Consider the following 25,870-nt stretch of genomic DNA (forward strand, 5'->3'; position numbering starts at 1 on the left):
CAAACTGACTGGGAATCTGTTTACATTGGAATCTCTCATTTGAACCCCGAAGGAAAACTGGATCTTTCTGTCCAACTTCCCAGTGTGGCCACATTGAGTAAAAAAAAAAATTTCGAGACAGGGTTTCTCTGTGTAGACCAGGCTGGCCTTGAACTCTGAAATCCGCCTACCTCTGCCTCCTAAGTGCTGGGATTAAAGGTGTGCACCACCACCACCCAGCAAGTAAATCTTTCTTTTTCTGCTTTTCACTATTTTGTTTGAGGACCAGTGACCTGGACCTAGTTTGCAGCACATGCTGTGGCCCCCAGATTTGCTAACAATCACACAGACAACTGAAGTGGCCGGATAAACTAGACTGGCAATCTATACAGATTTCTGGGAGGCGTCCTTGGGAAATAATGGCCCATGTTCAGAGTGAACTCGGTCAACTTGTGGGTTTGTCTCAAATTCATTCTCCCAGCCTTTAAAAACTTATTCATTTCTTCCAAACATAATTATGAAGATTTGAAGTGCAAAAGTTTGTCGTTGGTCCTGGGTAATTTTGTATTGACTAATCAGGCCCTTTTTTATTTATTTTTTTTTTAGGGCATAATCTGCTAATCTCACAAGTTAATACTCACAACTGCCCCACAAAATATGCCTGTTGTCCTCTAACAGGGACATGAAAGCAATCTGAACCTTGAGAGACTTGCACTTAGGGAAACTAGTGGGTTGAAAGCAAAACCACACTGTGGAGCATTAGGAAAAAAATACTTCCTCGGGTCAGCTTACATTTTTTTCCTTCTTTCAAACTGGCACGCTAGGCAGCTGCCTCTAGCGTAGCGGATGATTAACTGGAAGCAGAGCGCTGAGCACCGTGGACTGCGCATCCTCACATACAAGCTTCACAGGATTTATAGGCGGCGATTAGCAGTGCCCTTGCGAGTTTTCATGACCTCCGTGGAGGTGTCGTAGTTCTACCCCCGACCTCAAGGGGCCGCTGCGACATGATTTGCTCCAGGCGCAGGGCCGCTCTAGCCACGCCCAGGGAAGTCACTGTCCTCACCTTTTAGGAGCCCGCGCCTCGGTTCCAGCGGACGCTTACCCTGATCTCGGCTCTAACACCATCCACTGCCGTCTTACCGCCCACCATGGCCCTCCTGCACTCCAGCCGCATCCTCTCGGGAATGGCTGCTGCCTTTCACCCAGGCCTAGCTGCTGCAGCCTCTGCCAGAGCCAGGTGAGCCGAGGGATACAGAGATGCAGTGGCACCGCGGGCCTGCCCCTGCCCAGCCAAACTGTGGACCCTGCGAAACCTGCACCCCACCCCACGATCGGACACACGCGCGCACCTCGTGTGTCCCCAAGGGTTGCCTGGCCCGAGTCTTAGAGTCCAGTGTCTGCGCCCCGGGGTGACCCCAGGACCCCTCATCCCTCCCCTGTATCGCTGGACAGTGGGCCAGCGTAGCCCCCGAGGTGGGAATTGTGGTTCTCGACTGCACCCAGAATCCCATTCTAGCGGGTGATGGGGGTCCCAGATGTGGACTCAGCACTGTGGGGTGCGGGGCGAGGGGTGAGCACGTGGGCGGTGGCGCTGGGCCATCCTCTAGCCATTGGCTATGGTGCCAGAGCTGCCTGTCGCTGATTGGCTGTGGTGCAGGGGGGCGCGCGTGTCCTTGACCAGCTGCCCTGCGGGACAGCGGGTCCAGCTGTCGGGGTCCAGAGGGTTAAATCTGCCAGTGCTGTGTAGAAGCAGCGTGCGTGGCGGAGGGAAATGTGACCACATGGAAGGAGGTTCTCGGGGGCCCGGTGTGCATCCGTGACCTTGGTGTGGTGCATCCTTCCTTCAGTGTCACCACACTAGTGCCTGATGATCCCCTGTCCCCTGACAGACCAGCCTGGCCTTTGGATGGAAAAGGGTTGAAGTGTAATGTACTTTCTTTGTTTTAAACCCTTGGGAGATTCAGCTGACTGGAAGCCATCAATCTCTCTCTGCATTTCAGTCGGCTCTTTGCTCCTTAAAATATTTCGTAACCCAGTTTCTCCGAGCCAGGCACTGGACCAGTTGCTGGTGATGCAGCTGTGAGCAAGACAAGAGGACTGACTTCCTTTTTTTAAAAAGACAAATCTTAAACTAAGGTGTATTGAAAGTTCCAGGCCTAAACGGGAACTAGTAACTCCTAATTCTTCCCTGGGCCTCAGAAGAGCAGATTTGAGACAGTCTCCTGGAGTACTGCAGACACCTCCCCGGGGCACATACTAACTGGGAGCGAAGCCTACGTAACTTTTTATGCTTGCCTTCTTCCCTTTGAATGTGTTCAAGCATCTTCACGGTAGTAGAACAGTCTGTCCTTCCCAGAGACCGTTTTTTGGCTCCATGCCAATGGGTGCCCTTTTATGCCTACCCACCTGAAGGGGAGGAGAATCGGGGGAGAGTTATTTATGCTGCAATTTGGAGAACAAAAACGAGGTACTTGTATGGGTAGGAGGAAAATCAGTTTTCCCGTTATTTTAACCTTGAAATATCCCTGTTTGTAATGTATATCTCTATATATATACCTGAAATACCTGACCTTCACTTAAACTGCTTGGCCCGGTTTCCCCCTTGGGTGTGACTGCTTAGTGATTTCAGTCTGAGAGCCTAACTGTTGTTCCTTTTCTGTCGTTTCCCAGTTAGAATTTAAGGTAAGGGATAACAGAGACCTTGGCAACTTAGTTCTGAGTTGTATCTAAACACTTGCTTGCTTCTGTGTCGGGGTTACTATGTAGCCCTGGCTAGCCTGAAGCTTACTATGTACACCAGGCCTGCCTGGGACACGCTGCAGTCATCTTACCTGTAGCTTTCTAATGTTACTACAGCTTCCTTCTCCCTTCCCCCAGGGATAGAACCCAGGGCCTCAGTGCATACCAGGCAAGCACTGTGCCAGAGATACAGGCCTGGCCCGTGGAATGCCTTTCACTTTGTATATTTTTATTTCAAGCCCTCATTTTATAAACAAATACAGCATTTTTATTTTTTTTTTTCATTTTTAGATCAAAATCTACACATGGTCCTGGAAACCAAAATATTAGGGGCATGAGACAGGGGAATTGCTTTGAGTTAAAGTCCATTCTCCTGAGCTACAAAAAAAAAGTTCCAGGCCAACCTGTGCTAGAGTGGGACTGTAAATAAGAAAACGTTTCAAAAGCTGCCTAAAAAAGCTTCTGGGAAATATGAGGCGTTTGCAGTGCTTATCTGAATACTTTGTCCCTAGCATCTTTTGGTTGAGTGGTCACCGTTGCTCAATGTTTGTGGCCCTGCACGTCTCTGTCCAAAGGGCATTGTAGAAATCATTTTGTAGGCCATGGGTTATCAGTTTACCCCCAGAGCACTCTGGTTTTCATCTAATGCTATGTCTTTACAAATAGCAGAGCTCTCCCAGGTCTATAATCTTCACAGTTTTAAGGCGTGGGATAATGAGGGACATAGAGAACCTGACATTTGATCACTCATAGCTGATCAAAGGATCACTGCCCCTTTGCTTAGCATGCATGACAGGAGTTTGGAAATTGTTTGGGGCATTCGGGGTTTTTTGTTTGATTGTTTTGTTTTACGAGTTATGCAAGAATATTCATGGCTGAGGCTTCTAGAGAATTTATCTGCTACATATTTTATATAAGTGTTGTTCACACGGTTAAACAGGAATGATACCTCCTGCCCTTTCGAGAGGCAGCTCTGTCATTGTTTAAGGGCCTTTTTTTAAAAATGAAAGTCGCCTTCTGGACGTTTGAATGCCCTTGACAGTCAAAGTATTCATTTCACTCCATGCTTAATGACAGTGATGTGGACAGGCAGGTGGCTGCATGGCTTCTGTCTGGGGATGAGAAACAACCAAAACCTATTTGAGTTGTTTCAAAGTATGTTTTTCTCCCTCACAGCTTACAATAACTGCTAAAATGAGGGAAGGGAAGACTTTTTGTTTGGTTGGTTGGTTAGTTTGGTTTTGGTTTTGGTTTTAAAGCCAGGGTTTCTCTGTGTAACTGAGCACTGGCTGTCCTGGAACTCGTTTTGTAGACTAGGCTGGCCTCACAGAGATCTGCCTATCTCTGCCTCCTGTGTAACTGGATTAAAGGTGTGCTCTAACACTACATGGCTAAGGAATAATTTTTCATTCTTTGCCTAGAGCTAAGAATGGGAAAAGGTCACGTCACCTGAGAATGTAAAATAATAATAATTTTAAAGCCAGAAAGAGATGCATTTGGCCATAAGTTCCTATGGCCACATGCTGTTTGAAGGCTCCACATACTGGTCTTGCAGGGCTCTAGCAGGGGCTGAATGGTGACAAGTGAAACTGTAGTAAATGACTTCAAGACTAATGCCAGTGACCATCAGAAACACTGTGCCTGGCGCCTCTGACTGTGTTTTTATGAATACCGACCCTCTGAGATAGATACCGTTACTGTTAAGCCACATCTAACAGATGAGGATTCCTGAGATTGGAGTCCCTGTCTCTTGCCTCTACTCACCCAGTTCATAAGTGGGTAAGCTACTGGAATCCCAGCAGTTTGGCCAGGACAAGCTATTAAAAGACACCATTGAAAAAAAGTAAAACCCTGGGAAATCCTAAGCCAGGAGTAGTGGAAAATCTGCTCTTAAATAACAGAATTAGCAGCTCACCAAGCACAGGTTCCTTTGGGAGCCCCACCAGGTTGGGCGGAGCCTGCCACTAGTATCACTCGTGAGAGTGAGGCTGCCTGGGAGTACTAATTGGCGGCACTTTCCACGGGACATGGCTGGCTAGGAAACCCTAGTGAATAATTCACTGCACCCTGCTGAAGCGTTTGGCAGAAGCTAGACAGATGAAAGAACTTTAACGTTTCGCCTAAGTCACTCGGAGCCTGATTTCTGTACCTCCGGAGCCTGATTTCTGTACCTCCGGGTTTCTGCTGCAGCAGCGCACAGCTCCCACCCCCTCTGCCTTCATTCCTAAACCTGTGTTGCAGGCAGTTTTCCTCTTACCCCTCTCCTCCTTAGCATTCAGCTCATAGGGCCCCTCCTCCCGGAAGCCTCCACTCCCCACACCCACAACTTTCCTTCAAGGACTTGGGTTTTCTTTCTGGGGGCTTCGCCAAAAACATTCTCAGTTCCCTATCCCAAAGTCATCACTGTGACTCACAGCCAGGCTGCACCATCAATGTCTCCCTGCTGGTCACCCCACATCTAATCTCGTAGGAAGTGGTTAATATTCTACTCTTTACAGTCCCAACTCCAAGAACATTAGCACATGGCCAGTTTATGAGCACCACCTTAGGACACCTTAAACCTACAGCTGTTCTTTTTAACTTTTTGTTGATTCTTGGTGAATTTCATATCATGCACCCCACTCCCACTCACCTCCATGTCCATTCATGTCTACCCCTCTACCCCTGCAACCTTCTCCCCTCACCCCCCAAAAAAAGGTTTTATACGCGCGCGCGTGTGCGTGTGTGTGTGTGTGTGTGTGTGTGTGTGTGTGTGTGTGTGTGTGCTGTAGTGTATCAGTGTGTATCCCATAGTGTACCTTATTGCCCATGCATCTTTATTTGCGAATGTTCATTGCAATGAGTCACCGGTCTGGTTCAAGGTCTCTGGCTTCTGCTACACTATCAATACTGGATCCTTACTGGGGCTCCTTTTGTATATCCCAATGTTGCCCTGTATCTTAGAGATGCATCTGCAGGAACAGCCTTTCACATACTCCAGCAGTGAACAGGCCAACTCAAAGCCCTGGATCTGGGCCTGGGTCATAGCTGAGTTGCTCGGCCCCACCAGCTCTCCTATGCGGGCACCTCAAGGGTGAGCTTTCCAGCACTAGCCCCCAGTTAGCTCACCCACTGCCTCAGCCTGCCAGGGGCAGAGGGCATAACAGTAGCAAAATTACAGTTATGAAGTAGCAATGAAATAATTTTATTGGGGAGGGGGGTCACCACAACATGAAGAACTGTATTAAAGAGTCTCAGCATTAGGAAGGTTGAGAACCACTACCTTAAAGACTTTCTTTATAGAGCCAGGCATGATGGCCCACACCTTTAATCCTAACACTCGGAGCCAACTGGATCTCCATATGAGTTTGAGGCCAGCCTGTAGATACCACACACATACACACACACACACACACACACACACACACACAAACACACAACTTTGTTTATATAAAATGAAACTATAAAAGGCTTCTTGCTTATCTCTCCTAAGAAAAACTGTAAAATGAACTTTTCCTCAGAGGAATTGTCTAACATGAAGTAACAGCCTTCAGTTACATTCTGCCAAGAGGGTGCATTTATCATAAGGAAAGCTAATATTTTTCAGGAAATTCCAAACACGGTTTTAAATGAAAGCCTGAGGATTCTGCTTAGCTATAGTTCATATCCAGTTTTAGGAAGGCCAAATCGTAAAGAGCCAGCAGGGGAAGTTTGGTCATGTAATTAAAATAGGACCATGATTCCCTGGGGAACAACCGTCGTTTACCTCTTTATCCAAAAATGACAATAAAACATTAAAGTTAAATGTGCAGCGTAGTTGTGAAGAATCTTCACTTTGGGGACTAGGGAGATGGCTCAGCAGCTAAGAGCACTTGTTGCTCTTGCAAAGAACCCAGGTTTGGTTCCCAGCACCAACATGAAGTCTTACACGCATCCATAACTGGTTCCACAAGATCTGACACTTTCTTCTGACCTCTACTAGCACCAGGCATGCACACTGTGCACATATACACATGCAGGCAAAACACTCATACACAAAAAATAAGTCTGAAAATAATTCTTAGCCAGAGAATCTGGGTTTAATCAGGACCATAATGGAGTCAGCCTTAAGTTTAGGGAAACCATCTAGGAAAGCATACACCCTACTGTCTGAGCTGATTGGAAAAGGGAAAAAAGGGTGTTTTACGTGGTAGCAAGTAAAGTCACCACTACCAGGCAACCTACGCCATCCAAGTTGAACAAACTCTAAACACGTTGATGCATCAGTTATCAACCAGGCACCACTGCTCACCACGTTCTCTCGGATACTTGCTTCCCATCCTGGGCCTGGCAGGATGGTTCCTGCCCAAGTGAGTGTTAGGAAGGCTGCTCTGATGACAGCAACAAAACTGTGGCCTGAGAACATACAATCGACACTGGCAAACGCACTCATCACTGGAAACCTGGACATTTGCATGAAGGAGACAGGAACTCCAATATGCAAGTAGATGCTAAGTTCCCCAAAGCTGTCTGCCAGGGCATAAAGAGGGTCCCCATACAAAGCTCTGTGCTTGTTCTGAAGATGCAATGAGGGCTTCCCCCTCTGGTTGCCTAGGTCCCCATTACCACTCTCAAAAGCCTGAAGATAGTAACTGGAGAGGAAACCTTGAAACCACAAAGGAAAGAAGGAAGGAGAGAGAGAGAGAGAGAGAGAGAGAGAAACAGGATTCGCCATCTGAATTTGTCCTCACATGCCCTTTCATATATCTGATACTATCATATGCAGAGGCTTCAAGCAGACACTACCACACCTGGCAGGTCAAAACTATTTTCATAGCAATACAAGGTGTTATTTATGGTAATGCACATGGTTTTCCATGATTCCAGTTTTCAGATGGCTAATAGCTAACAGATTTCTCAAGTTTAGTCCCCAACACAGTAAATATTAATAGCTAAGCCCCACGCAAGTGGAAGCTTTGGGAGGAGCTGCAGCTAGGCGCTCCGACTAACATACACCACCCACTGTGAGCTCAGGAACTGTGTTAACAGCCAGACACTGTAATCCCAGCAGTCAGGGGATCTGTGGGCAAGTGGCTTAGTAGTTCCAGGCCACCTTGAGCTACATAGAGAGAGCCTTTAGCCCACAGTGCCAAGTGGACTTCTCCAGCCAAAGGCTGAAGCCAATCTGCACCTATGATCCCAGGTGCCCAGGCCCCACTACAGATATTTGTATAGTTGAATCTCAGGTAAGGGAGAAAAATAACAGAAGTTCTTTAGATTCCTCAAAATTTTAAGAGTAAAAGGGAATCCTGAACCAACAACTAAAGGGTTCAGGACAAACGGCCTTTTCCTCCCTTGAAAAAAAAAAAAAACCAGTTGTATCTCTCCTGGTGGAGTGTGTTTTCAACCACTTGTTAAGTTCCTTTTAACTTCTGTTTCCAGTGAAAATGGGGGAGAGAGGGAGGCAGTGATGTGAATCCCCACATGGACAAACAAGAAAGCACTTGACATAGCTTAGTACATGTGTCCTTTATCCCCTGTTAAACTGGTGGCAGAGCACATGCCCATAAAATTACTGCTTTCCATAGAGAATGTCAAGACTTTAAAATATACTTAGAATTCATTGTCTGTCAGAAATTATCTGTGGTTAAAGAACCAGTTCATTAGTTAACACACTGTTTGAACATGTAAAGGTTATTAGAAATTGTCTTCAGTAACACGAAATAGAATTGTTCCCAGAAGAAACACTTTACCCCAATATGATTATGAGAAAAACCTCCAAAGGGAGGCCAAGGCCAGTGGCATGTATTTGGCTAGAATGTACCAAAAGCATCAAAGTCACCAAAACCAAGGAAATGGAAACTGCCACAGTCAAGAGAAGCCTAAGGAGATAGGTGGTTTCCTAGAGAGAAGTGAACAGAAACAGACTTAAACTAAACTAGGAAAAGATGCAAGGTATCTCTAGGGCTCTGTAACTGTAACAAATGCACCTTAGTAACTCCTAGTGCTAGCAAGGGGGTGAGAAATAGGACCTGTTCAATTCCTCTAAGCCTAAACGTATTTTTAAAAAATTCAAACTGGGTTATGACTTGTACCCCAGTAGTAGAACCCTTCACTAGCAATTAAAAATAAAATATATTAATGAGGGCTGGCTGGAAGAAGGCTCAGCAGTTAAGAGCATTGACTGCTCTCCCAGAGGTCCTGAGTTCAATTCCCAGCAACCACATGGTGGCTCACAACCATCTGTAATGGGATCCAATGCCCTCTTCTAGTGTCTGAAGACAGCTACAAATACACCCATATACATAAAATAAATTCTTTTTAAAATATATATTAATGCTGGGGGTAGTGGCGCACGCCTTTAATCCCAGCACTCGGGAGGCAGAGACAGGCGGATTTCTGAGTTCGAGGACAGCCAGGGCTATACAGAGAAACCCTGTCTCGAAAAACCAAAAATAAATAAATAGAAATAAAATATATATTAATAATAATAAATACTATGCCTTTCACCTGGGTTAAGTATTCATCTAATACATGTTTTTCCTAAAATTACACTGGTTGAGGATGAAACAAGCCGAAAAACATATTTTAAGGTAGTGCATTCAAAGTAGTAGAAATGTGGTTTCACATTTGCCAGGAAGCCTATGAATTGATGCTGTAAGTACTGAGAAGTAGGATTTTGCAATCTAGTCTGCCAGTACCGTCCAGAGGTGGAAAACATGTCAGGCAGGCGCTTAGTCTTTCCACATTATTGACACATAGTAAGGGTAGGCTTTGTTTTATAGTTTAAGCTGCAGAAATCCTAGTGTAAGCTCCAGTACACAGAAGCACCTGACCTAGATTTCAAGCCAGGGGCTGGACATATGGCTCAACTGGTAGTCACGCTTGTCCAGCATGTACAAAGGCCTGGGTTCGATCCCCAGCAACTACACAAGCTAGGCATACCGGTGTACTTGTTCATTTGTTTTCTGGGCTATATATATGAATGTTTTCATTTTAATCCCAGGTGTGGCACGTGGGACTGCCTCAGATTGTCCACAGCAACCATGATTTGGCCAGCTGCAGATGCTTTCTGCAATTGTGTGATGTTTGGAATTCTGGAGACTTTTCAGAGGTTATATAAATCATAGGCCCCGGGGTCTGGAGAGATGGCTCAGCAGTTAAAAGTACCAACTGCTCCGGGCATGGTGACACACACCTTTAATCACAGCACTTGGGAGGCAGAAGCAGGCAGATTTCTGAGTTCGAGGCTAGCCTGGTCTACAGAGTGAGTTCCAGGACAGCCAGGGCTACACAGAGAAACCCTGCCTCAAAAACAAAAACAAACAAACAAAAAAAAAAGTACCAACTGCTCTTCCAGAGGTCCCGAGTTCAAATCCCAGCAACCACATGGTAGCTCACAACCATCTATAATGGGATCGGATGCCCTCTTCTGGTGTGTCTGAGGACAGCTACAGTATACTCATATACATAGAATAAATAAAATCTTTAAAAATAAATAGCCCAGCAGTGGTGGTGTGTGCCTTTAATCCCAGCACTTGGGAGGCAGTGGCAGGCGGATTTCTGAATTTGAGGCCAGCCTGCTCTACAGAGCGAGTTCCAGGACAGCCAGGACTACACAGAGAAACCCTGTCTTGAAAAACCAATAAATAAATAAATAAATAAATAAATAAATGCCCGCAAGAGGTGGGTTGTTGGTTGCTGTTGGTCAAGGTTTGTTAAGTAGTCATGTAAAAAGAAGAAACAAATTTGATGTCCTGACAACCAAGAACAAACTTGCCCCTAAGGAACTCGGCACCCCTAGTCAGCAGGAAGTAGTCTAACCTGATAGATAACCGTTGCCCCTTTCCAACCCTTGACTTTATTCAGGGCTCTCTTTCCTTTCCTAGCTATCATTCTTCTCAGGTGTTAGGGGGTTGAAGGGTGGAAGGAAAAAGGGTAGAGAAAGGTGGAAGAAAGAAAACCCTACACAAATACACAAAGTAACAATCACCGGCTACAAGACATGAATTCTCTTAGTGAAACTTCAGATAGGCTGGACAGCTGTGGATTGCCACAGATACACAGTATCAGTCATGCATGCTTGGTTCTATCTTGCCTTTGCTGGTCACTGTTGTGGTTTGTAAGTTTTAAGGCTGAGTAGGACTACCGATTGCTCCTCCCCCTTGGCAGCTTGCCAAGCCTTTTAGGCTACTATGAAATGCTAGTTTGCCGGAGGCGGCTTCCAGATCTCTTTCTCCAAGTCTTTTGTCTGACAGGTGCTTTTTTTCAGCAATGGGGAGCTTAAGTTCAGTTTCTCTGAGGACAAAGGCAATAGCCAACTTAGTTTGGGAGTCTCTTAGACTCGCCTGTCCAACAAGCCAAAGGAAGGTTTGCCATGCCTGGCACTCTTGTTAGGTAGTCTAACGCGCTTGAGGAGCATTGTCATCCAAGTGGCATCCCTTCGTTAAGTGTGTGTGTAAACGGAATGAAAACTGGTTCCCTATGGCTTTTCAAGCCTTTTTGACACACACACACACACCCGCACTCCCCTGCCCCTGCCTTTTTGGTCTCCTCTACTTTTCTGCTTCCCATTTAAAACCACTCCCTGTTTTCCCCATTTTCCCCTTTATTGTACCTGTTTCCAGTCCCCCTCTCTAGCGGTCGGTCTCCTTGGTCCCTTTTATCTTCCTGATTTCTGTGGTGACTCCAGGTTTTACACCTGCATCTAAAGATTCTGAGCTAGGGAGAGAACATGCAGGCAGCGTCTGTTTCTGGGTCCGAGTTACCCCACGCATAATATTAACTGGTGATGTTGGCTTACCTGAAAGTTTAATTTTCACTTTTCTTTACAGCTGAATAAAGTGTCCCGATGTATATGAGCCACGCCTTCATTATTAATAAGCTGAAGAAAAAAAAAAGTTTTCAACCTGTGGTTGTACCCTATCCTACCCAAAATAACTTGGGTGCTATCTTTCTGCATCTTGTCATATTTGTGCTGATCTCCAGTCTTCTGAAGGCTTTTGTGCTATTGGATAGCTGGTGCCTGTTCTGTAATACACACATGCCAAAATGGATCTTTGGCAGAGCAGAGACATACCTGGCTGTAGGAATCGAGCTCATGGCTGGGATAACCTATTTCTCATTTCAGCTCCTGGTGGACCCATGTCGAAATGGGGCCTCCAGATCCCATCCTGGGCGTTACCGAAGCCTTCAAGAGAGACACCAACAGCAAGAAGATGAACCTGGGAGTTGGTGCCTACCGGGATGATAACGGAAAGCCTTACGTGCTCCCCAGTGTCCGGAAGGTGAGCTTGGCACTCGTCTCCTGCTAGCTAGGATGTGGAACCTGAGCCAAAAGGAGTGCTGGACCAGGACTCAGAGACCCTTTCCCCCTAGGTCCTGGCTCTGGCTTTGTGAATCACCTGGCTTTTCTAGACCATGATCTTCCTTCCCTGAGAAAGCAGATCAAAGCCACAAGGCCTGTACGATTGTAAGTCAGGCGTGGTGCCTAATCCTGAGGGGGCACAAGAGGATGACAATTTTAACATCATCTCTTAAGGAGAGGAATAGCCAGCTGCGAGTGCAGCTACTCTTAGTTCCATTCCTCTGGTGATTGCTGTGGTGAAATCCACACCCAGAGAGGCCTGTGCTATCCACCCTTCCTGAACTACAGGATAGCTTCTTTCATTCTCCAGTTTTTGTTACATTCAGAAGTTATTCGAGGCTGGAGATACTAGATGTGATAGAGTGTTTTCTGGCATGCAAACACATCACAACATCACAAGAATTCTAAAAATGTATTCGTTGATTGATAAGCTATTGTTGTAGGCTAGACCACAACCAAGCACTACCATCCATTATCTCAACAGTTCACCACAGCCCTATGAGTCAGGTAGGGGGACCATCTCTCCCTCTGTCACAGTGTAAGTTCCCCGACTGGCACATACCCTGACACGCCATGATACTCTTATACATTCAATTGGATTTTGTCATTTCACACACCTAACATGTTGCTCATAAATTTCATTCTTTTGTATTGCAAGAGAGCCCTATTATGTTACATGATAACCAAGAAAGACCTTACCTTTCCATATAAAACCCTTTAGCCAGGATAATGGCACACACCCCAGTAATTGTCCTGGACACGGTGGCACTTACCTTTAATCCCAGCCCTCAGGGGGCAAAGGCAGGTAGATTTCTGGTAATTCAAGGACAACCTATTCTATATAGCAAGTTCCAGGACAGCCTACTCGACATAGAGAAACCCTGTCTCAAAACAATCTTAAAAATCTCAGGGGGCTGGTGAGATGGCTCAGTGGGTAAGAGCACCCGACTGCTCTTCTGAAGGTCCAGAGATCAAATCCCAGCAACCACATGGTGGCTCACAACCATCCGTAACAGGATCTGGCGCCCTCTTCTGGAATATCTGAAGAAAGCTACAGTGTACTTACATATAATAAATAAAATAAATAAATCTTAAAAAAAAAAAAAAAAATCTCAGGACTTGGGAGGCTGAAACAAGATACTGGCAGGTTCAAGCCAGCCTAGATGTCTTAGGTACTTTTCAGGTGCTCTGACAAAACAATGACACCAAGCAAGTCATAGTGTTTGAGTTATGGTTTCAGAGGGTAAGTCCCTGACAGCAGAGTGACTCCATGGTGAAGAATACCAGAGAGCTCACAACTCGATCTGCAAGTGAGAGGCAGAGAGATGCGCACACACTTCCTCCAACAAGGCCACACCTCCTAACCCTTCCCAAACACTTCCACCAGCTGGGATGGAGTAGTCAAACATATGAGCCTGTGGACATTCTCATCCAAACCACCTTACTAATCCACATATAAGGAAACTTCAAAATAAATACAATTTTATTTCTCAAAAATGATATTAACATAAATTAGTAAAAATCATTTCTGTTCTATGATACAAAATGTCAACTATTCCACTTATCCTTCTTAAACAGTAACTTCATATGGAATATTAGGCTTGCCAAGTGGCCAGTCCCGGCTTAGCAGGAAGGCCCAGGAGTTCATAGGCAGCCCAAATAGCAATGTGGCCTCTGACATTTACTTCAGAAACCGTTTATTGTCATCTCAGTAGGACGAGGGTAGAAGGAAAAAAACTAAGACTTATGTTTTCTTGTCTAGGCAGAGGCCCAGATTGCTGCAAAAAATTTGGACAAAGAATACCTGCCCATTGGGGGACTGGCTGAATTCTGTAAGGCTTCTGCAGAACTGGCCCTGGGCGAGAACAACGAAGTGTTGAAAAGCGGCCGGGTAAGCCAGCGGGACGGGCTTGAGCTTGATACGGGAAATGTTAACTCAGTTAATATGTGTGTAATGGCTGAGGTGGCCACACTTACTGAAGGAAGTTTAACGATATAGATTATCTTGAAGATTTGACAGAATTTGATCGATAACTTTTGCCCTGCTTGTTGGTGTTGATGACTTTCATGTTTTTTATACTGCATATGTGTTATAAATGCCTCCCTGGGCCTATAATTAGTCCCCACAATCATGTGTTAAGCTTCCAGCTTAGATGGGAGAAGCAGCCATGAGTATGGGGGCAGGGCTGGTATGGCTGTCCTCTGTTGCCCTGTCCCAGGGCATGGACAGAGAGGCCGTGATCCTAAAATAAAGACACTGCCTGTGGGTTACTTTTTTTAAGAAAAAGGGAAGATGTGGCTTAATGGATATACTTTCAAATTTATTTTTCTGCCTAAGATTTAAAAACAAAGTATTAATATCTCACTGGTGGAATACTAGCCTCGAATGTGTAAAAGCCCTAGGTTCAGTCCTCAGCACTACAAAGAATAATATACTTGTTGACTACTATTTATTTCTAAAATAGCGTTTGAATATAGTGACTATTTTAATGTCTTTATATTTGTGTGTGTGTGTGTGTGTGTGTGTGTAGAAATCACTCCTTTATTCTTTTGAGAAAGAGTTTTTATATCCTAAAATTTTCCATATAACACAGATGGTTATATGGAATTCACCATCCAGCATTCACTTGTAGGGGCCAGCAAAATGGCTTAGCAGATAAAGTGCTTGCTGCACAGGCCTGATGGTTTGAGTTCAGTCTCCAGATCCCACAATGAAGGCTGAAGGAAAAAAAACAAGCTCCAAGGCATTGTCTTCTGTCTTCCCCACACACACATATGCACGCATGCCATGCCATGCGTATACTGCATGCCCCATATACACAGGGCATATACAGTACAAATAACAGGTGCTGGAAAGATGGCTCTGTGGTTTAGAGTACTCGTTGCTCTTCTAGAGAGCCCGAGTTTGATTCCCAGCACCCACATGGCAGCTCACAACCATCTATAACTCCAGATCTGAAGTTCCAAAGGATCTGATGCCTCTGGACTTTCTAGGGCAACAGGCATGAGCATGGTGTACATACAAATATGCAGACAAGATATTCATAAAGTAAATAAATATCCCTATACAAATATCAAATAACGATCCCTATACAAATAAATAGCTAAAAGAATGAAGTTCTGAAGTGTAAAGGGTAGAGAGACTGACTCTCTGTATCCCCTGCAGTTCGTCACTGTGCAGACCATTTCCGGGACTGGAGCCTTAAGGGTCGGAGCCAGTTTTCTGGTGAGTGGAACTCTTTCAAGAATGAACTTGGGGGTGGGGTGTGGGGGCAGGGGGTAGGGGGTGTGCAGAGAGAGGACTCAGCAGTTAAGAGCACTAACTGTTCTTCCAGAGGTCCTGAGTTCAATTCCCAGCAACCACATGGTGGTGCAGAACCACCTTCAATGGCAATCCAATCAATGCCCTCTTCTGATGTGTCTGAAGAGAGTGACAGTGTACTCATATACATAAAATATATAATTTTTAAAAAAAAAGAATGAACTTTCAGTAGGAGGTTAATAGCACTTCCTAGCCTGTGTGTGGCTACTCACCCAGCACCAGGCTTCCTCTTCCCACAGAACTGGCAAGTTTCCTGTCATCTGGTGAAAGAAAGCACTATGGAGAAATTATAAGGAATAAAGTATATTGAGCATATAGTGGGGTTTTAGTTTTTGTTTGTTTGGTTTTTGGTTTTTAAGTTTGGATTTGGAGTTTTTGTTTGGTTGTTTCAGAACAAGGTCTTAGGCATGTATCTCTGACTCTCCTGGAACTCTGTGGAGTTCAGAGACCCTCCTGCCTCTGCCTCCCAAGTGCTGGGATTAAAGGTGTGGGCCACGATCCCCAGCAGCACAGCATGCAGTATTAGTAGAGAGCATGTGTTTTAATAAACTTACCCAATTCATGTCTTAGTCAGGTTTTCTGTTGCTGCATCAAAAACACCATGATCAAAAACTAAGTTGGGGAGGAAAGGATTTGGCTTACGCAATCCATATCACTGTTCATTGTTGAAGGAAGTCAGTACAGGAACTCAGACATGGCAGGCTCCTGGAGGCAGGAGCTGATGCAGAGGCCATGGAGGGGTCCTGCTTACTGGCTTGTTTCCCTGGCTTGCTCAACCTGCGTTCTTGTAGAACCCAGGACCACCAGCTCAGGGATGACATCACCCTTAATGGGCTGGGCTCTCCCACATCAATCACTAATTAAAAAAATACCTTTCAGCTGGATCTTATGAAGGCATGTTCTCAGTTAAGATTCACCTACGCTTCAGACAAGGGTAGAAAGTAGCCACATTCTTCACCAAAATACCACCAAGACGGTCTCTAGGCCACACACTGAAATTCTCCCCTGAAACCTCTTGGACCAGGTCTGCATAGTTTAAGTCAGTCTCAGTAACAAAGTCTTCCATATTCCTACTAGGACAGCCATTAAGCCCCAATAAAAGCATTCCACTGCTTTCCAAATCCAAAGCCCCAAAATCCACATTCTTCCAAACAAAAGCATGGTCAGGCCTATCACATAAATACCCCAGTCCCTGGTACCAACTTCTGTCTTACTGTGAACAGACACCATGACCAAGGCTACTCTTATAAAAACAACATTTAGATGGGGCTGGCTTACAGGTTCAGAGATTCAGTCCATTATCAAGATGGGAGCATGACAGTATCCAGGCAGGCATGGTGCAGGCCGAACTGAGAGTTCTACATCTTCATCTGAAGGCTGCCAGCACAATACTGGCTTCCAGGCAGCTAGGAGGAGCGTCTTAGAGCCCACACCCACAGTGACTTACCTATTCCAACAAGGCCACACCTACTCTAACAGGGCCACACCTTCTAATAGTGCCAGTCCCTGGGTGAGTATATACAAACCATCACAACCCACAAGATCTCACATTAAAATATAATAAATAAAGAGCACATGCCTTTCATCCCAGCACTTTGGAGGCAGGAGCTGGCGGATCTCTGAGTTCAAGGCCAGCCCGGTCTACAGAGTGAGTTCCAGGACAGCCAGGGCTACACAGAGAAACCCTGTCTTGAAAAAACAAAAACAATATAACATAACAAGTAAACATAACATAATAAGTAAAACAATATAAATAATTTTAAGTGTGTATAAGTTGACATAAGACTAGCCAGCAAATTCCCGTGTATGGGACTTTCAGTTGGTGGGGCCTGCACAGGTGTTTTACCTCAGCCAGAATCATTCACAGAGCCTGGCCTCCAACCCAGGCCATCTTGCTACAGCCAGTAGGAACAAAACACTTCCTCTCAGGAATACATTAGCATTTTGTTCTCTTTCTTCATTTTCTCATTCCCTTTTTTCCCGTCTTTTAGCAAAGGTTTTTTAAGTTCAGCCGAGATGTCTTTCTGCCCAAACCATCCTGGGGAAATCACACGCCCATCTTCAGGGATGCCGGCATGCAGCTCCAAGGTTACCGCTACTATGACCCCAAGACTTGCGGCTTTGACTTCTCGGGAGCCCTAGAAGACATATCAGTAAGTGTGGCTTTCCAGGCCCGATTTCTGCTGTTTCCCGGCCGCTTTCATTGTCTGTCTGACTTAGAGGAGGCCAGCTGACTCCTAGGTTCTCCTTCTCCCTTCTCGGCTAACAGTGACCTGTAGTGTGTCGGCTGTTTCCTTTGAAGCTGCACAGCCAAAAATCTCGATTGTTTCTCCTTAGAAAATCCCAGAGCAGAGTGTCCTCCTCCTGCATGCCTGCGCTCACAACCCCACCGGCGTGGACCCGCGTCCAGAGCAGTGGAAGGAGATAGCGTCCGTGGTGAAGGTGAGGAGGATAAAGCGTCAGGAACTGGTTGCTTAACCCCGAGCCTGCCCCCAACCCACGCGTGGATTCGCTGCCGGGGGGGGGGGGGGGGCGGGGGGCGGGGGGGCGGTTTGTAATCAATGGTTATTGTGAATAGCCAAAACAAACAAACAAAAGTTTCCATCCTTCAGCCCGGATGTAGTGAATTCTGATGAAACTGTCAAAAATTTGTCTCTGGCACAGCAGCTGTTGTGGCCCCAGGGGCCTGCCGGTGGCTCCTCCATTTGTTCCTGTCAGTGGCTATTTGCTCGTCCTTTGAGGCACATTTCTGTGTCCCCTCCTTTGCTTGCTCAGCATTGCCTTTTCTTTTTTGGGGGGGTGGGGGGGTGTTGGAGACAGGGTTTCTCTGTGTAGCCCTGGCTGTCCTGGAACTCACTTTGTAGACCAGGTTGGCCTCGAACTCAGAAATCCGCCTGCCTCTGCCTCCCAAGTGCTGGGTTTAAAGGCATGCGCCACCACGCCCAGCTAGCATTGCCTTTTCTTTGAGAGGAGCTGCCTGTGACGAAAGACACTAATTAGAATTCCCAGAGAGGAATATTCCCATCATCCTCTGTCCCCCATTCTTACTGCTAATAGTACATAGGGTCGCCGGGCATCAGCAGTTGGCCTGCCTCAAACACTGGTCTTCTCATTTCTTCCCAGAAAAAGAATCTCTTTGCATTCTTTGACATGGCCTACCAAGGTTTTGCCAGCGGTGATGGTGATAAGGATGCCTGGGCCGTGCGGCACTTCATCGAGCAGGGCATCAATGTCTGCCTCTGCCAATCGTATGCCAAGAACATGGGCCTGTACGGTAAGTCAGAGGGCCCAATGTAAGGTGTATTCTCAAAGGAGAGCTTGGGGAGAATGCCACAAAGCAGAGACTCTACAGAGACAATTTACATGCATTTGCATGTTGCTAATATGCAGTATTCCTAAGATGGGGGGAAAGTACTGTAGATTTTCTCAGACATATCTTCAATGTCTTTAAATTCCTGTAATTTTAAAAAAAAAAAAAAATGAAGGGGCTGGTGAGATGGCTCAGCAGTTAAGAGCACTGACTGCTCTTCTAAAGGTCTTGAGTTCAACTCCCAGCAACCACAACCATCCGTAATGAGATCTGGCGCCCTCTTCTGGTGTATCTGAAGACAGCTACAGTGTACTTACATAAACAATAAATAATTTTTAAAAATTGGTTATTTCTGCATGCAAAATAATTGATACGGGAGCTAAGGAGATAAATACTACATTAAAAAGACATCCTGGGCCAGCAATAAGGCTCAATAGGTAAAGTGCTTGCCACTAAATCTGATGACCAAAGTTGAACCCACATGGCTGAAGGAGAAACTGACTCCCACAAATTGTCCTCTGACCTTCACATACACACAGTGGTGCACCACAGCAGCCCAGGGGTCGGGGGGGGGGGTGAAATAGTAAATTTTAAAAAAATGGCAATGCCAAAGCACAGTGGCACACACCTTTAATCCTAGCCCTCTGGAGGCAGAGGCAGGTGAATACCAGTGAGCTTAACACGAGCCTGGTCTACAGGGTGAGTTCTAGGACAGCCCGGGCTACACAGAGAAACCCTCTTTTCGGGGGGGCGGGGGGAAGAGGATATTTTTAAAAGACCCTGAACGCTTTCAGTTGTGACTCAATTCAAAATTCACCCTTCTGACTGGTCAAACATTGTTTATTTCTAATAAGGAACTATTACGCCAGGTGTGGTAGCTCATTCCTATAATCCAGGCTCTCCTGAGGCTGAGACAGGAGAATCACCTGTCTCCATGCCAGCCTAGGCTACAGAGTGTTGATACTCTTGTCTCAAAACAAACTACTGCTGTGGTTCTTCTGACAGAAGCAGATACCATGTAGCAAATGTCCTCACTATTTGTTTCAGCCTGCTAGAAGACAGTATCCGCTATCTTTTCAGGTGAGCGTGTGGGAGCCTTCACGGTGGTCTGCAAAGATGCAGAAGAAGCCAAAAGGGTGGAGTCACAGCTGAAGATCTTGATCCGTCCCCTGTATTCCAACCCACCTCTCAATGGGGCCCGGATCGCAGCAACCATCCTGACTTCTCCAGACTTGCGGAAGCAATGGTAACGATTACTCGCTGTTTCATGCTACAGCTCCATGAATGGAAAAGGCAGACGGAAGAGAAGGGAGTGTGCATTTTGTTGGCACAGATAAGTCTAGTATTTCCCCATAAATTCAGAAACGGCAGGCTCTTTTATTCTGGCATCTCACATTTAGTAAGTAAAACCTGCCTGCCTTGAATTCAAGTTCAGTTGCGATACCTAGCACAGGAAATGTCCTCCAGAAGATACTTTTGTATTGTGATGCTGGAGGTGAGGCCCAGGGTCTCTCTTTTTTTTTTTTTTTTTTTTTTTTTTTTCCTCTTTTTTTCTCAGACAGGGTTTCTCTGTGTAGCCCTGGCTGGCCTCGAACTCAGAAATTTGCCTGCCTCTGCCTCCCAAGTGCTGGGATCAAAGGCGTGCGCCAACACACCCGGCTGAGACCCAGGGTCTCATACATGAAGACAAGCATGCGTTGTGCTGTATCCCCAGCCCGTGTACTTTGTCCCACTGGCTAGCACTGAATCAATGTTTCTGCATACTTACGGTTTTATTACCGATACTCAATCTCAACACCTATTTTCTCATATTAATCTGTTTTTAACCTTTATTTATTTTGGACTAGAGAAATGGTTCAGCGGTTAGGAGCACTTTCTGCTCTTGCAGAGGACCTAGGTTCGATTCCCAGCACCCATGTAGTGGTTCAAAACCATTCATAACTCCAGTCCCAGGGAAGAACAACCTTGGCTACAAAGTAAATTTGAGACTATCCTGGACTAGCTGACTCAAAAACAACACAAAGTAGCATTTAGGGAGTTAGAGAAGAAATCCTGATTTTGTGAGAAGTCAGAACTTGATTCTCTAGAGGATGGCAGGGTTTTGCTAAGGGAGCAATGCATGTGAGACACTCGGGTCTCATGCTTAGTCCCGCTAGGACCCAGGTCTTCATAGTGAAGAAAGTTGGGTGGCTCTTGTCACCAAACGTTAAAATTCTGATCTCACTCAGAGGCCAGGATTAATGTTGCTGAGGTGAAGCCGGCTGCTGCCCACTACTTCTTTATGCTTGTTTGTTTTCCTTCTTTTGCGATAATATTTTACACTGTAACTCAGGCTGTTCTCAAACACAGAAATAATCCACCTGCCTCTGCTTCCTACGTGCTGGGATATAGCTGGTCTTTGCTATTTTGTAGGTTCTTTTTTTCCCACTCTCTATCTTCCCAATGCTGCTCTCCCCCCCTCCCCCAATTTCACCCCCTACCACTAGATAGGAGAGAAAGAAGGATAGAGGGGAAGAGAAAGAGAAAGATCCCTGAATCTTAATTTCTTTCTTGTTTCTTCTTTGAGCAAGACTACTAAAAAACTACAACCGACCCACCCCTGACAGGCTCTAGTATATATATATCTCCTCTGAAAAGTTCCCAGAATTCCTAACATCACACAATCTCAAACTACCTACAGCTGGCAAACCACGCCTCTGCTAAAGCCCAAGGCAAATAAGTCATAATCAGCTGCTGCAGTCAGTCCGAAGCAGCCCCACATCTCCACGTTTGGATTAAAATGAAAACATAGCTAATGTTTCTGTGTTCTTTAAAGAAACCAGAATTCCAGAATTCTCACTACACTGGGACTACAGGTGTTTACTGCCATTCCCAGCTAACTGGCTCAAATAAAAACATTATTTAGTCTCTAGTTGGCAGCTGTCACCTCTGATGTAGCCATGCATGATGCTGTTGATGAAATAGATTGTTGATGAAAGCGAGCATACAACCCTGGAGAGATAAACTTTCAGTGTTGTCAGAGTGGTCCAGTTGGTAAGAAAAAATCCAACAAGCCGGGCAGTGGTGGTGCATGCCTTTAAAAGAAATCTCCTGCAGGGCCAAGGGAATGGATGGTAGCTGGCAGTTCTGAGAACAGGGAAGACTGTTGAAAATGGAGCAAGTTGAGCTGTCCTTTCCTGTCCCCTCTCTTCTCTGTGGCCGTCCTGCAGCCCAGCACTGCTCTTTGCTGCCTTGTGCTGCCATGGCTCTAACATAGAGGCCTTTGATCTCTATTGTAACCGTTTTAGGGCTATGACCACAGCTCAGTCCTCAGCACCTGCTATGTGGCCTAGACCATTGTCTCCATTATGAAGGCAGGAATGTCTATTCCACCAAGGTTAAAATCATGTCATGTTTTACTGTTTGATCGACAAATTAGTGTTGCTATTTTCAAATGATATCTAAACTTCCCTCCATTCTCAAGTACACTAATGATAATCATTAAAACTATCTGGGGCTGGAGAGGTGGCTTAGGTGTTGAGAGCATTGGCTGCTCTGCCAGAAGACCTGGGTTCAATTCCCAGCATCTCCATGGTGCCTCACAACCACTCTAGTTCTAGGAAATTCAACGTTCTCCTCTGGCCTCCAAGAGCACCAAGCACTGACTGACTTACGCCAATCAAAGCATTTATAATAAAAACCAGAAAGCTTAAAAAATAAAAATGTCTCCACCAGACACTGACTGTGTAAGGAGCAAGGATTAAGGCATTCAGGAGAAAAGCTCAAGTGAAAGAGTGTGCAGCCTCTTACTTCCGTGTTGGGGCGTAGCCAGAGCACGGCATCCTTCTGCTTTCCTCACAGGTTGCAGGAGGTGAAAGGCATGGCTGACCGCATCATCAGCATGAGGACCCAGCTGGTCTCCAACCTGAAGAAAGAGGGCTCTTCCCACAACTGGCAGCACATCACCGACCAGATTGGCATGTTCTGTTTCACCGGCCTAAAGCCGGAGCAGGTGAGTGGGCTCTGGTTCCCCACAGCAAACCCCTGCCCTTTGCAAGCCAGAATTTGTCCAAGCTCACCTGCTAATTCAAGTGTCCTTAATTTAGAGCCCTTTTAGGTAAAGGGGGCATGAGATATTTCCTGGGTGGTGTTGGTTGGTTTTTGGTGGTGGGGCTGTGTTGTGAGGTGAGGTTTTATTAATGTTGCCTCAGGCTCCAGCACCCACATCTCATCCTGGACCTGGGACTGCCTGGTTGGTTTTCCAGCGAGCTCTCATGCTCTCTGTTTCTCTCTCTCTCCAAGGTTTTCCTATGTAGCATGCTGAGATTGGGTGTGTGCCCCTCACACACACACCCTGTCCTTGTTTTTTCTTTTATCACTTGCTTTTCTGTCTGTGTCCCCGTGATGCTGCAGTCTTCTGAAGTGTGCATACCTTGGGGTGGAGGTTGGTTTCAGGTTTTGGTTGGGTGGGTGGGTTTTTGTTTGGTTTTTGATTTTGTTTGGTTTTTCAGTTTGGTCATGATAGTAATGGCTTGAGGCAGAAAAGGACTTCTGTGGGGTTTCTTTGTTGTTTTTGTTGTTGTTGTATTGAGATTTTGTGTTGTTTTTGTTTTGAGGGGTTTTTTTTTTTTGGTTTTTTTGTGGTGCAGGTTTTTACACATGGTATATAATAGCTTGTTTTCTCGTGCTTATGATGACTCCTGGTATATCAAAGGAAGAGGGGAAAGAGCGATTATATAACTGAATTCTGAGGCTGCTTAATTTTGAGGGTATTTTTTTCTCCCTACCTTTTTATGCCTTAGAAATCATAATCCAAGCCAGGCGTGGTGGCTCACGCCTTTAATCCCAGCACTCGGGAGGCAGAGGCAGGAGAATTTCTGAGTTCGAGGCCAGCCTGGTCTACGAAGTGAGTGCCAGGACAGCCAGGGCTGCACAGAGAAACCCTGCCTCGAAAAACCAAAAAAAAAAAAAAAAAAAAAAAGAAAAAGAAAAAAGAAAAGAAATCATAATCCTACTTTAATGTTTTTATGTGTTTGGTTGGGTTTGGTTTGGTTTTTGAAACAGAGTCTCATTATGTAGCCCTGGCTATCCTCCAATGTAGACCAAGCTGGCCTCTAACTCACAGAGAGAGATCTACCTGCCTCAGCCTCCCGAGTACAGGGATTAAAGGCATGTGCCATTATGCATGGCTCCTACTTTTTTAACATTTTTTTTTTTTGATCTGTGTGTATGCACATACTATGGCACATGTGTAGGTCAAAGGATAACTTTCTGGAGTCGGTTTTCTTTCCTTTTTTTTTTTTTAAAGATTTATTCATTTATTTATTTTATGTATATGTGCGTACACTGTAACTGTCTTCAGACACACCAGAAGGCGGCATCAGATCTCATTACAGATGGTTGTGAGCTACCATGTGGTGGCTGGGAATTGAACTCAGGACCTCTGGAAGAGCAGTCAGTGCTCTTAACCTCTGAGCCATCTCACCAGCCCCCAGGAGTCGGTTTTCTCCTTCTACCATCTAAGTTCTGGGAATAAACTCGGATCATCGGGCATGGTGGCAAGCACCTTGACTTGCTGAGCCATCTCACACACCCCAGTTCCTACTTTAAAACTTTAAAATAGCTATTTATTCTTTTCTCTAAAAAAACAAAAAACAAAACAAAAACAAAGACAAAAAAACAAAAAACCCACACACTAAATTCTATCTTAAAGTGAAAAAAATAAAAAATGAAAAAAAATTTAAGAAGTTGGCTATTGGGTGCCCTGTCAAAGCTGGAATATCCTCACCGGAAGTGGTTGTCTAGCTCTTTTCTTTCGGCAGGTGGAGCGGCTGACCAAGGAGTTCTCGGTCTACATGACAAAGGATGGCCGAATCTCCGTGGCAGGGGTCACCTCTGGCAATGTGGGCTACCTTGCCCATGCCATTCACCAGGTCACCAAGTAATTCCCAGGTGCGAAGGAACAGAGACCACTTTCCCGACAGCCTTTGCACTCGTGAGCATCACGTGCAGGGTGAGGGAGGGTGGGTGGTGGTGAATAGATCCGGTTTCCAACCACGGTGCATAACTCAGCGACTGAACTCGTTCCTCGGAAGAGAGGTAGGGCGGAGGCTTCCTCGGCTGGTATCTGGAACTTCGTCGGCTCTAAACCAAACTCCCTCATCCTCTTGTCTCCAGCTTTTCTGAAAGTTTACACACACAAGAAAAATCACAGCACCAAACACCTGTCAGCCATGGCACTGGAATAGGTCAGACGCTTTACCTAAAGCCTCAGGTGATATCAGGGGCTCCCCCATGGACCCCGGTAGAGCCTCCCGTAATAGAGGCTGTAAGAGAAAAATAACTAGTTCTGTCATTAACAGTTGTCCTCAAGTTCGTCCTCCTGGTGTGGAGCAAACTGTGTCAGCAGACCACATTACAGAAATTATGCTTTACAAAAACCAACAGGTCTGTTGCCACTTCAACAGGGACAGTAGAAGATGTAGTGTCGTGTCCGCTTGCCCCTTGTCATTGCTGTTCTAGAGCCTAGAGTCTCATCCAGTTCTACTGCGAATGTCAGCCTCAGCCTATCGGGAGTTACATAAGAATGGAGAGCATAGTTTTTCTGCTCATGCATAGCCTCCTCTCTCATCAAAGAGCCGTGGAGAGAGGGACCCTGCCCTTGATTTCAGAGTCCTCTTCAGTCATTGATTGATTGGCTCCTACTGGGATGGGGCCTCTGCCCAGCTGGACCTCTCCATCCATCCTGGCTGCACAGCCCGTCTCTTCACATGAGTCAGACGTGCAGGGTAGTATCAGAAGGAGATACTCTGGGGTTTGTGTGCTGCCAGTCCGGCTCAGACTCCGCCCTTGGGAAAGATAACCACCATCTGCTCTAATCATGTAGACGTACTGCCGCCTGGTTTCTCTGTTACAATAAAATTACTATAGACCCAGCCACTGTCTGCTTTTCTACTTACTGGGAGGAAGGGGTAAGAGTGAATATATATATTCCAGAAGTCTGAAGTCACATCCAGCTGACTGTCAACCAAATTGTATCAACTTTCTAGTCACTACCGGAAGTGCATCTTGCTCTTCATCCTGCCTTTAAGGTGGTTCTGGGCCATACGTGTAATTCCTCAGACGTCAGGAGACTAGAGTCATCTCCTAAAGGATCCTATGGAAGGATAGAGGGGTAGAGGGGACTCCAGCTGTCTAACGGAGTTGAATTCAT

General features: G+C 45.8%; 1 protein-coding gene across 1 annotated transcript; it reads left to right on the forward strand.

Annotated features, from left to right (window-relative positions):
* Window positions 1–945: 945 nt before the first annotated feature.
* Window positions 946–24,856, forward strand: Got2 (glutamic-oxaloacetic transaminase 2). The gene is made up of 10 exons (XM_085843675.1): window positions 946–1,219; window positions 11,810–11,966; window positions 13,809–13,937; window positions 15,213–15,272; window positions 17,360–17,521; window positions 17,706–17,810; window positions 18,492–18,642; window positions 19,759–19,924; window positions 22,519–22,669; window positions 24,480–24,856. The coding sequence occupies exons 1-10, from the start codon at window positions 1,131–1,133 to the stop codon at window positions 24,600–24,602; spliced, it is 1,293 nt and encodes a 430-aa protein (XP_085699801.1). The 5' UTR covers window positions 946–1,130; the 3' UTR covers window positions 24,603–24,856.
* Window positions 24,857–25,870: the final 1,014 nt, after the last annotated feature.

This window comes from Mus caroli, unplaced genomic scaffold (assembly GCF_978045245.1).
Source record: "Mus caroli unplaced genomic scaffold, Mus_caroli_1 scaffold_10, whole genome shotgun sequence".
Lineage (NCBI taxonomy): Eukaryota > Metazoa > Chordata > Mammalia > Rodentia > Muridae > Mus > Mus caroli.

Coding starts and splice junctions, on each gene's coding strand:
- Got2 (XM_085843675.1), top strand. CDS start 1,131: ATGGCCCTCCTGCACTCCAGCCGCATCCTCTCGGGAATGGCTGCTGCC. Junction 13,938..15,212: donor AAGTGTTGAAAAGCGGCCGG/GTAAGCCAGCGG, acceptor TATCCCCTGCAG/TTCGTCACTGTGCAGACCAT. Junction 17,522..17,705: donor GAGCCCTAGAAGACATATCA/GTAAGTGTGGCT, acceptor GTTTCTCCTTAG/AAAATCCCAGAGCAGAGTGT.